Source organism: Sander vitreus, chromosome 23 (assembly GCF_031162955.1).
Source record: "Sander vitreus isolate 19-12246 chromosome 23, sanVit1, whole genome shotgun sequence".
In the NCBI taxonomy this organism is placed as follows: Eukaryota; Metazoa; Chordata; class Actinopteri; order Perciformes; family Percidae; genus Sander; species Sander vitreus.
In genome coordinates this window covers 7,671,964-7,687,706 of record NC_135877.1, presented here as the reverse complement: position 1 = coordinate 7,687,706, position 15,743 = coordinate 7,671,964, and the positions used below count along the sequence as shown (strand labels likewise).

At 40.2% G+C, this 15,743-nt stretch overlaps 1 protein-coding gene across 1 annotated transcript; it reads left to right on the top strand.

The window, feature by feature from the left end:
• The first annotated feature begins 3,860 nt into the window (after nt 1-3,860).
• Nucleotides 3,861-14,758, top strand: slco1e1 (solute carrier organic anion transporter family, member 1E1). The gene is given in 15 exon segments (XM_078242535.1): nt 3,861-3,983; nt 5,705-5,846; nt 5,996-6,128; nt 6,230-6,354; nt 8,317-8,463; nt 8,720-8,818; nt 9,655-9,812; nt 9,814-9,889; nt 10,072-10,236; nt 11,545-11,740; nt 11,874-12,039; nt 12,782-12,966; nt 13,285-13,349; nt 13,617-13,734; nt 13,892-14,758. Coding segments are annotated over 15 exon segments (2,451 nt in total). The 5' UTR covers nt 3,861-3,878; the 3' UTR covers nt 14,463-14,758.
• Nucleotides 14,759-15,743: the final 985 nt, after the last annotated feature.

Sequence of the window (15,743 nt, the reverse complement as noted above, 5' to 3'; positions counted from 1 at the left end):
TTTAGTGTCTGGGAAAGTTTTCTATAGTTTGGACAGTGGACTAAGAGTGAGTGAAGTGTAACTTAAACTTGATTGTACTTTGTTTACTCTGTTATACAATGTAGTTGTCAATGAAAATATATCATCAGCTATACAATTTCTGTTAATTATGAGAATTTAAATATCGAGTTTGATGTTATTATTGTGCCCATATATTAGGTTTCATCATTTCTGCCTTTTTATTTTTTGTTGATTGTCCTTGAAGTGTATCTGTTATTATTAAAGACAAATGCCAACTATATGTGATCACAATATATGCCTTTATTAATTCTTTTTTTTCTTTTTCTTTTTTTACACATTTTACTTCTAACTTATTTTTTGGCCCTCAATTTACACGTGACAAGTTATACGTTTTCCATAAGCTCACTGTTATGACCCTCCTAAAGCAGCTATAATCAATATTTTAATATTTACAGCAGAAGACGACTCATGATCATGAGCATGGTCAATGGCAGCAATAACACAGGGGTCCTTAATCAATGGCAGTCCAGTCTACAGTTGTGAACCTGCTGACCTGACAGACAGGGTGAGTTAATGTACAATTCCTCTTCTAAAAATGAAAAAAATGTTGTTCATCTCTGTCTTACAGTCCCTTAAGTGTGAAAAAGTAAACAATGACACAAGAGTGTCTAAAGTGTTTGGCTTTAATATAATTATTAATTAATTAATACTAGCTTGAAGCCTCTATATAACTAACAATTCAATCAATATTTAGCGCAGTGGTGTTATTCACCTTTCACAGATCATGGTAGGATGATTCACTCATTTTTCATAAAAAATACATGTTCAGACTCTTTTTTGTGTGTACATTGGAAAAAACCTAGATACAAAACATAATTTCTTTTTGCATTTTTAAACTTTTTTTCATGGGATGATGTTCATAAATAGAGATGACACCTCGTCTGTTCAGGCTTGTATTGAAAGTCAACTTTATTTATGCAATGTTTGGCAGCAAAAGAGAAAAAACTACTTTTTACTTTTCTCGATTTTTTCAACTTAAACATAACAAGAGTGTTAACGTTGAAGGTTGTTATTACATAACCAGGGCCGTCAAACTAACTCCTCTTTGTTTACTTTGTGCCTCACCACAAACACTCTTTCTTTTAATGGACTAAATGTTTATTTTTTATTTATGTTTACTGTAACGGTTATGACCAGTAATTACAATACTGTATGATTGCTAAACCCTTTTGTCACCAATAGCCCAGTAATGCTTTACTTTAGTGTAGGTAAGATTTTTAAATTCGTCAACATTTCTATTTTAGCCTTAAATGGAAATTATATAAGCTCTTCTGTATTCATACCCTTTATTAAATTTTTCCACCTACCATAATTTCATTTTTCCTCGATGTCTTGTTGCTCATGAATCTGTGAGACTGTGCAGCGTCTGGTTTCACCAGCAGGCTACACTCTACAACAAAATATCCACTGAAAGGTACTGCAATACCACTGAAGGTGTCTCAGCTTCTATTTGTACACACTATAGCCAGTCAGACAGGACATTTTGTAATGTAGAATTTTAAAAAGCATGTTAAAAACAGTACCTATGTACTAACTTGCAGATGGTCTCATGGCGCCCTGATGCAGTGACAAACTGCATTCCTGTCTGAAAGCACCTGGAACTACAGTGATAAAAGACAGGTAAAACACCAAATGCAAAATTCCAGAGCCAAGTATCATTTTTTCAGAATAGGGAAAGTGGTAAACACTTCCTTCACTGTTGCCGTGCAGGAATGTGAATGCTCTAATCTTAATCTTTGGAATTTGTGCAGGGCCAAAGCTGATTGAGTGACCTGCTGCCTGGCTGCCTGAACCCCCCCACCGGCCACTGGACTAATACAGCATTCCCTGTATGGTATACACTAAGACACACTGTTAATACTGACACTCTGTTCCATTTTTAAGGATCTTCATCAAAGCAATTCAGCAAATCTGAATGGGGTTGATTTTAGGTTAAAGTGTCCTAGTGCAATATGTATTTTATAAGTGTTATTAGGAGATAATGATATATATTCTTGATATGACTTAACCTGATTTCGTATACAGCTCTTTTAAAAATTCCTGTTTAAAGCAACACGCATCTACTATTTTGCCTTTGGGAAAAATAAATAAATCCAAAGGGCCTGGTTTGAAGTTACCAATCTGTCTCCCCTTTCCATCTCCCCCCTCTTGTTGCTGTCCCCCTCCTGGAATGGCCATGTGTGTGGAATAAAAATGTGTGAGGCCCTTTGTCCCGCTGCTTCCAAGGAACTGCTCTGACCTCACACAGGAGAATAGGAGATTGGGGAGAGCAGGTTTTCCTCCTCTCAGTAGGAGGGGAGACAAATATCTGCTTACAGAGGAGCAGAAGAAGAAGAGAGGGCCGACCCTGCACCCCCTGCACCCCCCCACCCCACCTGCCCTGGTGATGCACTAGCTATTTTTATAAACTTCCTCAGTATGCTTTGCAGTAGTGATTTTGTAATCTATTTCTCTATTTATAACATAATTTGAATTCCTCTGATAAGACTCGCTGGCCAAGATTGGATCTGACTTTAAAGGCAGGCTGCGCTTCTGAGTATTAACTATGCTAAACCTGAGGGGGATTATTGGAGTTATGAGGTGAAACACATACTGGTTAATTGAGTACTTTATATTAGCTCCCCCCTTCCCCCTGGACTACCCTCTCAAGTTTTCCAGAGGACAAATGAGTCGATATCGGAAACCATTTTACTCTCTGTTATGGATTCAACCTGCAGCAGCTCCTGAAGTTGACTGAGCGGAGAGGATTGTGAGGAGAAGCTGGTGGAGTTAACACAGGTACCGGTACAGCTGCTTTTTCCCCACTCACTTTACAAATTCAGACATTAGAGAATGAAGTGACATGATTGGCATTATGGCATTGGCCATAAACCTCCTCATAAGTTGATACTGATTGTTAAAATGTATCTCTTTTTAACCATTACAATTGTACTTTTATATGCTCATACTGTAGCAAATGACTGAGAATCTGAGCTCCTTTAAACTGTCAAATATTGTAAGATACATTATTATGCAGATTACTAATGTAGTGATGACTGAAAAACTATGAAAAAGTATGTCTATTTGCAGATGATCATTGCTGTAAGTAAACAACTGACGATTTTTGAAAAAAATCAGTTACATTTTTCAGAAAATGAATAGTTGTTAGATACTACGTGTACTATGAATACATCTAAATATACAAAATGTATGCATGAGATATATGAAATGAGTGGATAAACCAAGTTTAAAGAAATAGTTGAAATATACAAGGAAATATTCTTATTCATGTTCGAGAGCTGGATGAGACCCATTCGTAGATAAAAATGTAGCTACAACAAACAACTGGTTAGCTTAGCTTAGCATGAAGAAACAAGAAATAAATGAGATGTTAAGTGTCAATAAGTGGGCTTTCAAGGTGCTGGTATAGGAAGATTTTGTTAGCTTTGAAATGAACCAGGCTAGCTATTTAACCCTGTTACCAGTCTTTATGCTAAGCTGGGCTAACAGGCTCACTGGCTCCAGCTACATATTTACCATACAAACATGACCGTGGTATTGATCTTCTCCTCTAACTCTCAGCAAGAAAGGAAATTAGATTATATCCCAAAATGTTAAACTCTTCCTTTAAGTAGGTCTACCATTCACTACTGGAGATAATATAAGCTGTTAAAAATGTTGTGATTTAACACATCATAGTATTAAAGAGTGAATTCAGTCAAAACTCATTTTCCTTATCATTAGCCTGACCTCATTTGTCTATGTATTGTCGATGTGTGCTTTTCTTGCAGTGGCCTGAGGACAGGTAGATAGACCGGCAGACAATCGTTGAGTGTAGGATGGAGGAAGCAGCAGTCGAAGACGGAGACAATATGACCAGCCAGCAGGCTCTGTGTGTCCCTGATCAGGGGACCAGGAAACGCTCTGGCATCTCCACTCTCAAAGTAAAAAACGAAAAGCTTTCTGTAATCAACACTCCTCTGCTGGTTACTTGTAATTCTGTTCTTCTTCATGGGCTAAAGCAGAGCCCGTCTAGGGAAAGCCTGTTCACTCCCTATTTAGCCCCATTGTACCGAATTTGGTTGCAGTTCCACCAGAGTTCCACTGGGGGTGATCGCAGGTGAGTGCAAAATGAATGGGACTCTATCGAGCTAGACGGCTAAATTTGTCTCTTTCGCCCGATTGTCGTTGATAAATCTCAGATTTGATTGTAGTTTTTGTAAGTTCAACATGGATTATAGGTCAAAAGTTGAATGAACGAGTACTTGTGTCCTTTCGATTTCTTACAGGTTGAGTCGTTGTTGCCCATAACACGCTAGCATTCTGCTAATGAATGCTGATTGGTCAGTGAAGGACTGATTACGACCAGAGATCCCGCTTGACGGCATCCGAAGCGGAACCAGAATGTCTGGCCGTATATGTGTATGACGTCATTGACATTTTAAAAGGCTTTTTAGAACAAAAAAGCGACTTTAAAAAAATCTAGGTGTGTATTTTCTTAGCCTCCCCTTTTGAATGTAACATTCAAATTACTAGACAAAAAATGATATCCTGAGAAAATGGATTTTGAGGGGGTATAGCTCCATAGACCACCATTCATTCTACACTCACCTGTGAGCCCTCATATGGAACCAGAGTGAAACTGCAACCAGTTCAGAAGCCAGAAGTATCCAGCGAGTGGAAGTTCTTCCCTTATTAGAAATTCTTTGGCTAAAGTTCATTCTGTTGATGCCATCAGGGTAAATTGCTCTAGATAAAACCATGAATTAAAAGCCTAAAAGGCAACACGATGGTGCAGTTGTTTACACTGCCCCCTCACAGCAAGCAGCCAAACTTTGATAAGCGTGTATAGATGGGAAATGGATGTAATGCTTAAAATGTCAAACGCAGTGTCATCAGTTTTTGGTCAATTGAACATTTATAGAGATATGCTTTCCCCCAAAATTATGTTGAATCAAGCCAAGAGCTGATCTTGATGTTTTCGAAAATCTTTGCAGGCCACATTTCTACTCTGGATCAGCATATCAACTTTTGTCAAACACTTCAGTATCAGGCCGGAACTCGAACTTGCCTGATTGCAGCACTACATCAAAATGTGCAAAGTTAATGGAGCGTTTCTCCAAAAAACACATCGATACAACAATTTCACCCAAGACTTTTTTTTTCCTCAAGGGGTCCGGAGCTCAGTCTGTTGATATTGGATTGAAAAGCAAATTTTCAGAATCATCACCAAATACACCCTAACAGTAAAATAAAATATACACATAGTTTATAAGCTCTAATTAAGGATTTTCAAGAGAATTCACAGTGGTCCAGACCTGTCAGATTGAGTCCATCCCAATCAAGTTATAAAGCTGAAAATGGAATGATCTGTAGCAATACAGTGTAATAGGTGAAATACTGTGCATAGCAGAACATGCTGGAGAATTGCAATAATCCCAGATGGGAATTAATTTAGTAATAAAGGAACTCCAGGGTGCCCATACATAGATTCAAATCCAAAGGATGTGGAGGCTGCAGAGGAGGAGGCAGAAACCACAGGCCTATAGCATTAAATGGTGGATATTTATCAGAAAATGACAGACAACTTTTCATACACTTGGATGTAATATAAATAAATAATCAGCCTATTTTGATGATTTATGTTCTCCCTTGTGTTTTCTAGTTGTTTATTGTGGCGCTGTCCTTCGCCTCCTTTTCCAAGGCTCTGGCAGGAACCTACATGAAGAGCTCCATCACCCAGATTGAGAGACGTTTCGACCTTTCCAGCATGCACATTGGACTCATAGATGGCAGTTTTGAGATGGGTACCATTGATCGGTTTATTTAACCCTAATCTTTTGTGTATCTGATCAGTTTTGTTTCTGCCACGTTTTCTGTGTGACTCTGTAGCTGACGATTCTCTAAATGTATAGGGTTTTCTTCTGCTCTCTCGGTTTCTCTTTCTTGGAGGTAGGCAACTTGTTGTTTCTTGCTGTGGTCAGCTATTTTGGGGCCAAGCTACATCGGCCCAGATTCATTGCTGTGGGCTGTTTGGTCATGGCTGTAGGGTCCTTTCTCACCGGCCTGACACACTTCTTCATGGGACGGTAAACATCAACAAACGCCCAATTTTTAGAAACTTTTGCAAAACAAAAATGATTAAAAATGATTAAAAATGATCTTAAATGTCTCATTGTGGTTTTCACAGTTACAAGTACAACACAATCATTCAGGTTTTCCAGAATGACAGTGTGAACATTGCCGCCTGTGCGGATCCACTGAAAACAGAAGTACCTGAAATTCAGATAGAGTCTTCTGTGGAAGACAACAAAGGTAAGACAGTGGGCTACACACATGGTTCAAATAGGTGCCATCAAAATGATTTCCATCATTAATGTGGATGTCCGTTAATCTAAATCTGCAATAAGCAACAGTTTTATGCAAGGTAGTATACACTCATCTCCAAACCATATGGGTTGTTCATTCATACCCTCTAATACAACCCAGGAGCGTTTCTTTGTCCTCATATCTAAGACAACGTAACGGTCGTGCAGGATGCAGAAGGTAGCGTAGTTTTGTTTGTTCCATAAAGTAAAAAAAAAACTTTAACTTTTTTAAACATGACACAAACCCCGGTCTTTAGAGTAAACATCCTGTATTTGTTTGACCTATCCACCACCCCCAACCTGCCTCCGTACACAGAATTCGGTGCTCTTATACTTTGTCACCTTATTTCCTGCTTTGCTCCCATCATAATTACTATGGCCACTAGAGGGCCCCCGCACTATAAACCTAGATATGCGTTGTATTTGCTGCTTGAACAGACGACTTATGGTGACGTTTTTCAGAGGACAGTCTCCTCATTAAAACGTCAAAGTGCAAATTTGAAACTCAAATGCTGCTAGTGTTGCTGTATATTCTTAGTTGTTACGTCAATACTTACAAAGTCACATATCTGCACTTGTATTTTGAACTGAAGAAGAAGTATAGCACAAGAATTACAAACCTAACAATAAAACACGCACAGTACTGGTCACATGGGTGGAAAAGTCAGCTGTCAACCTGGTTATTACTTTCTACTCGTGGAGTTTAAACGAATCAATCGGGACAAACTAATTGTCATGGCTGAAAGCAGAAAGCTAGGAAAGCATTGTCGGAGAAACAGAGAAAGAGGAAACAGCAGACTGACCGAGCGAGGAGACAGACACGAGTAAACATAGGAGCTGCCAAATGTCTAATCCGAAGCTGTAGCTGAGCTCTATAGAGAAACCTGCGAGCAAAAACCAAGAAAACAACGAAGAAATGGCCAAAACTGCATAGCGCCCCTTTAACATAAAACCTGGTTCATAAACCTTAACAACTCACTGTCTTTCTTTCAACCATCCCTGGAATGCACTGATCCTGGACTGAGCTTCAGAGCCACTCACCTCCCGTGCCGTCTACTACCTTCTGCTCACAGCCGCTGAAGTTATCCACCCCAAAGCTACACCTCTTGGGTGGCTAATGATCACCTAGCTGAAACATCTAGAATTTGAATCTGACAGTTGTTAATGCAGTATTCACATGAACAGTGCCAAGGATCAGTTTGTGTGTGGACTGCAGATTAAGCACAACAAGAGCTGAAAGCTGAAAAAAGAAAGACAGAATAATATACATGGGACCATCAGGTCATAGAGCATCACTGAGAAAGCAGACATGTGTAATGTTGAATGATAATAAATTCAGCTTGGACACATATCTGTTTATGTATTCTTCAATATTTGAGATGCTACTTCAGCCTTTCTGTTGTTGAGCAATAATACATTTTTCTTCTCTTGAAAACACATCATACACCCACGGAATATAATGTATTGATCCTGTTCAGCCATTCGGATGAGATGTATTTAGAAAGAAACAGAATATGGAAGTCACATACAGTACATGTGGTATGTAAGCTTTTGAATCAGCACCACATTGCGGTTTGAGCCTTTAGTTTCTTTTTCTCAATAACTTGTGAATGGGAGGGGGGCTTTTACACATGCACCAAAGTCTTCTTTTAGAAACAATGTTATGATAAGAATCTCTGTGAATAGTGCAGACAATACATACATGCACACACATGCATTGCGTTGTGACTTGACCTACTTGTAAAAATGGATGCTTTTTCTACATTTGAGTTTAGGAATTGCACTGACCTTTGGTGATTTTAAACAAAATTGTTTAAAATACATCAGCGATGTTATAAAGCAGTGTCTGTGAAAACTAGATCTTTGTAATCAATATCATGTGTTCCTATTGTGTGTTGTCTTTATGAAGCCTGTGTGAGAGAGTCTGGTTCCAACATGTGGATCTATGTGTTCCTGGGGAACGCTCTGCGGGGGATCGGAGAAACCCCGGTCACACCTCTGGGCATCTCTTACATCGACGACTTTGCTAAAGAGGAAAACTCACCCTTCTATATAGGTAAGGTATTTTTGCTCATTTTGGGTTTCCAGTGGGATTTTTAAAGGGTTCAAATGACATCAATTGTGTTAACCTACAGACACATTTCTTAAAATGTACACGTAGATTGAAAGTATTTTCTGGTCATGTGTGTCCTTTACCTTCTCAACCAGATGTATTCCCGACTGGAGTTCTAATAGAATTCCTCTTTTTACCTCCTCTCTTCCAAACCGCATCATACAAAATGTTTATCGATTGATTGTTTTGTTATTTGCAGCTTGTCTCCAGACCATCACTCTCCTGGGCCCCATGTTTGGTTTCCTCCTGGGCTCCTATTGTGCCAAACTATATGTTGACATTGGATATGTTGATATCGGTAAGTGTAATGTGTTTGTTTTAAAAGAAGTATGTATGGGCACCTGGGTAGATCACCTGGTAGAGCGGTCGCCCATATATAGAGGTTTGCTCCTCGACGCAGTGTCCGCGGGTTCGACTCCGACCTGCGGCCATATGCTGCATGTCATTCCCCCTCTCTCTCCCCTTTCAAGTCTAAGTTGTCCTATACAAATAAAGGCCTAAAACGCCCAAAAAATCTTAAAAGAATCAGTATGTATCAGTCATTGTTAGTCTCTAAAAGCTAACCTTAGCTCAATTAGCTAGCCAGCTACCGCTGATAAAATTGGTCGTGTTTGGATGGGCAGCAAGTCTCTCAAGAGTTTTCCCAAATCTAGGGTTACCATCTAGACACAACCGATAAAATCTGCAATTGACAGTCTTCATTTACCTCCTACATGGCTTCATTGATAAAATTGACGGTCGCCAGGGTAGAAATGAGAAGCCTGCTCTAGTCTATCTCTTTCTGAAATCAAGGCGTAATTGTTTTTTAAAAATTACAATGAATTTAGAATGAAGCGCCTCCTGTGTAGACAGGCCGACAGATTTAAAGGGAACAACGCTTTTTGGCTAGAATATCATGTTTTGACAGATGGTGACTCTGGCAAAATGGAAAAATCCCATTTGCTTTATATCGAGGGAACCAGGGCAATGCTTACTTCCAAGTTGGAAATACACCATCCCTGCAATACTCTATATGGTCACTTCACACAAAGGAAGTGACAGATGGAAATTGCAAATGAAACTGATAAATTAAACGCATATCAGGCTTCTTGTTCCCGCTGTGTACGCACTCAAATGCTCTTTCCTGTCATCCAGAAAGTGTGACCATCACTCCTAAAGATGCCCGCTGGGTGGGTGCCTGGTGGATGGGCTTCATGGTGTCCTCCGCCCTCCTCCTTATCTCCAGCATTCCTTTCTGGTTCCTGCCTCGCTCGCTGATAAAGCAAGAGGGAGACGACGGCAAAGCCAACTCCCACCCGTGGGACCCTAGATGGGACAGAGGATGCCCCCAACAACAATCACAACCTCAAGCTGACTGACATCGCTAAAGGTTGACACAATCCTCCTCTTCTTCTTCTTCTTCTTCTTCTTCCTATAACAGAACACTGATGATACGTTATTTCATTTCCTGATCAAATTCACTATTTAGTACAGATTTGGTATTATAATACATTTCAGCATGAGTGCAGTTTTATGGTCATTGCTTGATTTTCCCTGGATGTGCTCCCACAGGGTTTTTCCCCTCGCTGAAGCGCCTGTTGGGAACTCCTACCTACTTCCTGCTCCTTTGTGGGAGCATCCTGAAGTTCAACTCTTTCATTGGCCTGTTCACCTTCAAAGCCAAATACATGGAGCAACAGTTTGGACAGTCTGCATCTAGAGCCAACTTCCTCATAGGTGAAAAATAAATATAGATAAACTTATTTGCTATATATAGAAATATTATACATTTGCATCTCTGTTCTTCCCATAGCGAGGATATTGCCCGTATGTGCTGGTCTGATGTATTGGTTACGGAATTCAAGCTTTCGATTAGATTTTTTTTTTTTAAATAATACAGACATAATAATAATAATTTTTGGGAAATATGTATTATATATATTAGTGTCATTTTTTGCTGAGAGTCTACCATAGACTGTATGAAAACGCTCTCTATGCTAAATATGGAGCTAAACCCAGAAGACAGTTAGCTTAGCATACTATAAAGACAGGAAACAGTTAGCTTGTCCTTTTACCATTTTAAATTGTTTGTTAATTTTTGAGATATGTTGTTTAAATTAGTGAGCTGGTAGGCAGTTTTTTCTTTTTTTAACTTTTGGACAGAGCCAGGCTAGCTTTTTCCAGTCGTTATACTAATCTAATCTAACAGTCTCCTGGCTGTAGCTTCTTGTTTAGCGCACAGGCATGAGAGAGGTATCAATCTTCTCAATTAACTCTCAGCAAAAAAGCAAATATGTGTATTGTGTGTAAAGAAAGAGTGAACATTTCTCACTTGGGACCTACCCTGGAAATCCAGAGCTCTCATGAGAGCACAATTTGAATTTGCTCAGCGAGTCACTCTGGCATTCAGTAATAATGCTCATTACCTATGCCCTTAGAGCCGAGCTGCACCGATCACATCGGTATATCTGATATAGGCGGGCCAGAGGCGAGCTAAACAGATGACGACAGCGCTGCGAAGTCGAAGTCCGGAATCAGTCAGTACGTTGGTCGTAGTGTTATCCAATTGCGTGCAGTGATATTTTCAAATGCATGCTTGGTGCCGCCCCTCGAGTTGGACCATTTTCATTACTCATAGCCAGACCCTTAATCTTTCGGATTTGGGTCTGGATTTCCAGGCTACAAGGCGAAATGTTTGATTACGTTTAAACAGATAAAGCAATGTGCACACACTCTGTAAGAGAGTTACAACATAAATAGGACTGTCAGCATTAACAATTAATCGCGATTAAGAAAATGTAATCGTTAGCCCTAAACATAATCTATGATTAGTGTTCTATGATTAGGCAGTTTGCATCCCTGAGATAAAGTTCAAAAGGCAGTGCTTCAGTTGGCAGTGCCTGGTGTCTCCTGGTATACTGAGCGCTTCTGCTCAAAGCTTAAACACTCATAGAGAAAAATATGATAGGGTGTCTGATAGTGTGAGACTTTCAACTATAAGAGGGGCCTCCCAGTGTCTAGACCCCCTCTGTGTTTTTCTTCTAGGTGTGTTGAACCTGCCAGCAGTGGCTGTGGGGATCTTCCTGGGAGGGCTGCTGATGAAGAGGTATAAACTGAGTTTGGTGTCAGGAGCTCAGCTCTCTTTCGCCACATCCTTCATGGCATACCTCCTCCTGCTGCTGCAGTTTGGCACCAAGTGTGATAACATTCCCATGGCTGGCCTCACCATCTCATACAACGGGTCAGTGATGAGACATAAGGGGTGTGTGACCACAGCTTTAACAAACCAAAATAATGTACCAAAGGAAGTCCTTTTCACAGCCTCAAAATACAATGCAGCAAAGTGTAAAATGTAAACCCTTTTTGCCCTGCAGGACGCAGAGTATATCATCCGACAGGGATATGCTTTTTTCGGAGTGTAACAGAAACTGCTCGTGTTCAGCAGACGAGTGGGACCCCGTGTGCTCAGACAGCGGCATCACCTACATCTCTCCATGTTTGGCTGGCTGCCTCGGCTCCAGTGGATACGGCAAGAACACAGTAAGGGCTGCACTCGTGGATGCATGAACATACAGTGTTTATAGAAATAGGAACTCTTTATGATTAGAAAATCCTCTTTCACCCTGAAGACCTTCTGAGCAACATCACCATAAGCTGATTAAGCAAAGGTTTATCAGCCATACCATGCAGCCCACATCCCTTATTCCAAAGAAACACTCCTCAGCAGTCCACACCCAGCCCTGAACATTTCACTGAATGAAAGAACTGAATCATGACAACTCCAAAGAATTATAAATAAAGCTACTCGGATAGCACTCCGAATCCGTTTCGGGCAGCGCTCTTCTTCAGCGTGTGCACAGACAATTACAAACTCCAAAGAAATACAATATTAATTTCTTCACTTTCTCTCCCTGTTCATCAACTCTCTCTGTCAAGTAGTTACTTTATCAAAGCATAAATTCATGTTCCTTTCTCTGGAATTACTACCAATGTCAGATTCAAAGCCCTTTCAGTTTAACTGCATTACTTATTTCTCATTATTGCATCACATTTGTTGTTTTAAGGTCCCACATGTCAGAATTCTGTAAATAACCACATTTGTCACCTAATGGTTGATTATTGATAAGGTTATCATAAGATAAGTGTAGTCCACTATACTCCTCCATACTCAACTCCTTCCCACATTTTTCTGTGACCTGTTTATCCAGTCATTCATCTACTATTTTGTTGTCATTGTTTGTCACTTAATTCCCAGTGTTTTCTCTCTCTCTTTCTCTACCAGGTCTTCCACAACTGTAGCTGTGTGTCCGCCTCCTTCCCAGCAGGCAGCAGTACATCGGTGAGGCTGGGCCAGTGTCCGCATGCCAAGGACTGCAGCCGCAGTTTTACCTCCTACATGGCTGTGTCTGTTCTCAGCTCCTTCATCAACGCTCTGGGAGCCACACCTGGCTACATGGTCATCATACGGTCTGTGTATCCATTCCTGGCAAGAAGGAAATAATGAGAAGTGGGAATATTAGCACTACTGTAGATCATTCTTATGATTTGAACCTAAGTGAGTCATGAGTGACATCATAAACATCATCGTTCTGATGCTGCAGCTTCATATTTAGCATACAGACGTGAGAGTGGTATCTATCATCTTATCTTATGCTAGGCAAGAAAGCAAATAAGCATATTTACCCAAAATGTATTTTTAACTATTCCTTTAAAGACACTGATTGGTGTAGCATATTTCTACAAAAGGATTTATACAAATGACCCTGTGTTGTTTTATAATTATAGCTGCATCTCACCAGAGCTCAAATCCCTTGCACTGGGTATCCAGGCCTTGGTAACTAGGACTCTTGGTAAGCTTCATTGCTTTCAATTGCAATTGTGAAATAAATTTTTTTACTTGCTTTGCAATTTTAGCACAGTTTCTGAAGCAGAAAACTAAAGCTCCCTCCTCTGGTAAAAATGACACCTTTAGTCTAGTTTGAGTGCACATTTTTGTATTAGTTTGGCATGTGGCAGTCAAAATAAGATCATATGAGAAATATGATTGAGGAGGGACACAATATTCCTCTCCATTGCAATATGTAACAGTGCATATTTGGGCGATACTTTGTCTGTAGGTGGACTTCCTGCACCCGTGTATTTCGGAGCCCTGATTGATTCAACATGCCTGAAGTGGTCAGTCAAAAAGTGCGGGGGCAGGGGGACTTGTCGCATTTATGACTCTGAGATGTACAGGTACGACATGGGCCACAAATGTGCAAACAGAACGTGATTGCTAAAATGAATTTGCTAATAGAAGTGTTGAGTGTTTCTCCAAAACTTTCTCCACCATAGCAATACAGATATCTGCCCTTTAATGCCTTCTGTGCATCTTTTGTCTCTATATTTTCAGGATCATCTTCCTGGGTCTGATCACATGTCTCAGTGGTTCCTCGTATTTCTTCATCATTGCCGTCATCGTCCTCCTCAGACGACAGTTTCGAAAACCAGAGCGAAAACCAGAGCAAAAACCAGAGACGCGGAATAAAAAAGCTTCAAAGTCAATTGAACTTCAAGCCCCATTAAACCCCACTGAGGGCCAGTCCGGCGCTCCTAAAACTCCCAAACCGCGTCATGCTCCCAAAGTTTGGGTAAGGATCGCAACAGATCTGGAGGAGGGAGGTGAGGTTCACAGAACAGAGCAGCTCTACCAATATGGCAGACCTAGCTCCTCAGATAACACCCAGGAGAGACAACAGCTGAAATCCTTAACAGATACCACTGTTGAGTTGACCCCTCTTCCAAGTGAGGAGGCAAAGATGGAGATGGATGGGCTGAAGTCAGAGGACGAGGTGAAAGAGGGAAAAGACGAGGTTTGCCAGGGGACGAATGCACGGTTGGAAAAAGAGGACCGTCTCACAGATGACAAGGAGTTAGAGAAAGAAACAACACACACTAAAGAAACTGACGGCCCACAAAACTAAAGTGTTCACCGATGTGTTCTCAAACGAGGCCAACTGGGACAGTGAATGTTATTGAGTTTGGCTAAAAGTCACATTTACTTGGATTGTCAAGAGGGATTGCTTTTTCATCTGGGCTGTACCATGATCTATGCTAACAGTATTTCTTTCCCCTTTTTATTACACTATAGAGCTGTTTTATTACACTTAGTCCTGAAGAGGAAATGGGCTACCAGTGATCCCATTTTCACAGCTGTAGAAAAATAGTACAGTCCTAGTTTTTGACGTATATAAAAATGGAATAGCACCGGATGTGCACATTGACCAACAATTCAAAATATTGACTCATGTATTACATATTGTGTAGTACATGATTACACAGCAGCCCTGCAATTTCCAAAACATTATAGAGTCTTGGCCGAAATAAATGTTTTTCTTTTTATGTCAATAAATGAATCCTTGAATGTGTGATATTATTGCCACATTACATTTTGCAGATCCGATCTATGCACAGCAACATACATCAAACCAATGCTAACACACTATAATGCTGTGAACACAAATAACGTGAAAATTAGGTTCCTCACAGGTGGCTTATGTGCTAAAAGTGCAAATTGATTTTTAAACATCAGGTGTGGCATTGTTAATTAAACCTGCAGTAATCGATTTTTTTGGTAACTTGGGGGCAGCACAGCAAGGTGTACATTTATACAACGCTGGCATATTATCACCTTATAACGATGAACTCATCTGGAGTCGTGTTTCTGGCCACCTAATGAATGTAAGTCCAATATTCACTCTGGTTTGCTCCCTCAACAACTGAGGGAATTATCTGGCTCTCTAGCTGCTTAATGCTTTGCTATGTTCACCAGCTAGTTGCTAACTGTCAGTCTGCCATTTGGTTTTGGGCAGGTAGTGTACAATGCACCAAAACATTAAAGTTGCATGCCGTAAAAACCAAAACAATTAGTTGAAAGATAGTATAAGGCTCTATAAAGTGGAGAGCATCTACAGAGTTAGGTGATGAATCTCTGTGTGTTTGGCAACACAAGCTACGCCTTTTTTTCACATCGCTGTTGTTTGCTGTTGCTGTTGCACATGTTTTTTGATCCATTGTTGATATGAAAATATTGATTATAGCAGCTAAAAGTATGGATAAAAGTGAGGTTTGTTTGTCTGGACACAGGCACAGGTCTCATGTCTTACATTAGTTGCATATATAGTAGTAAAATATATCCAAAATTGAAGATCACTTTGAGTTCGCTCTCTTTGAATGCCTTCTTTCAACCACTACTGTTGTGTACA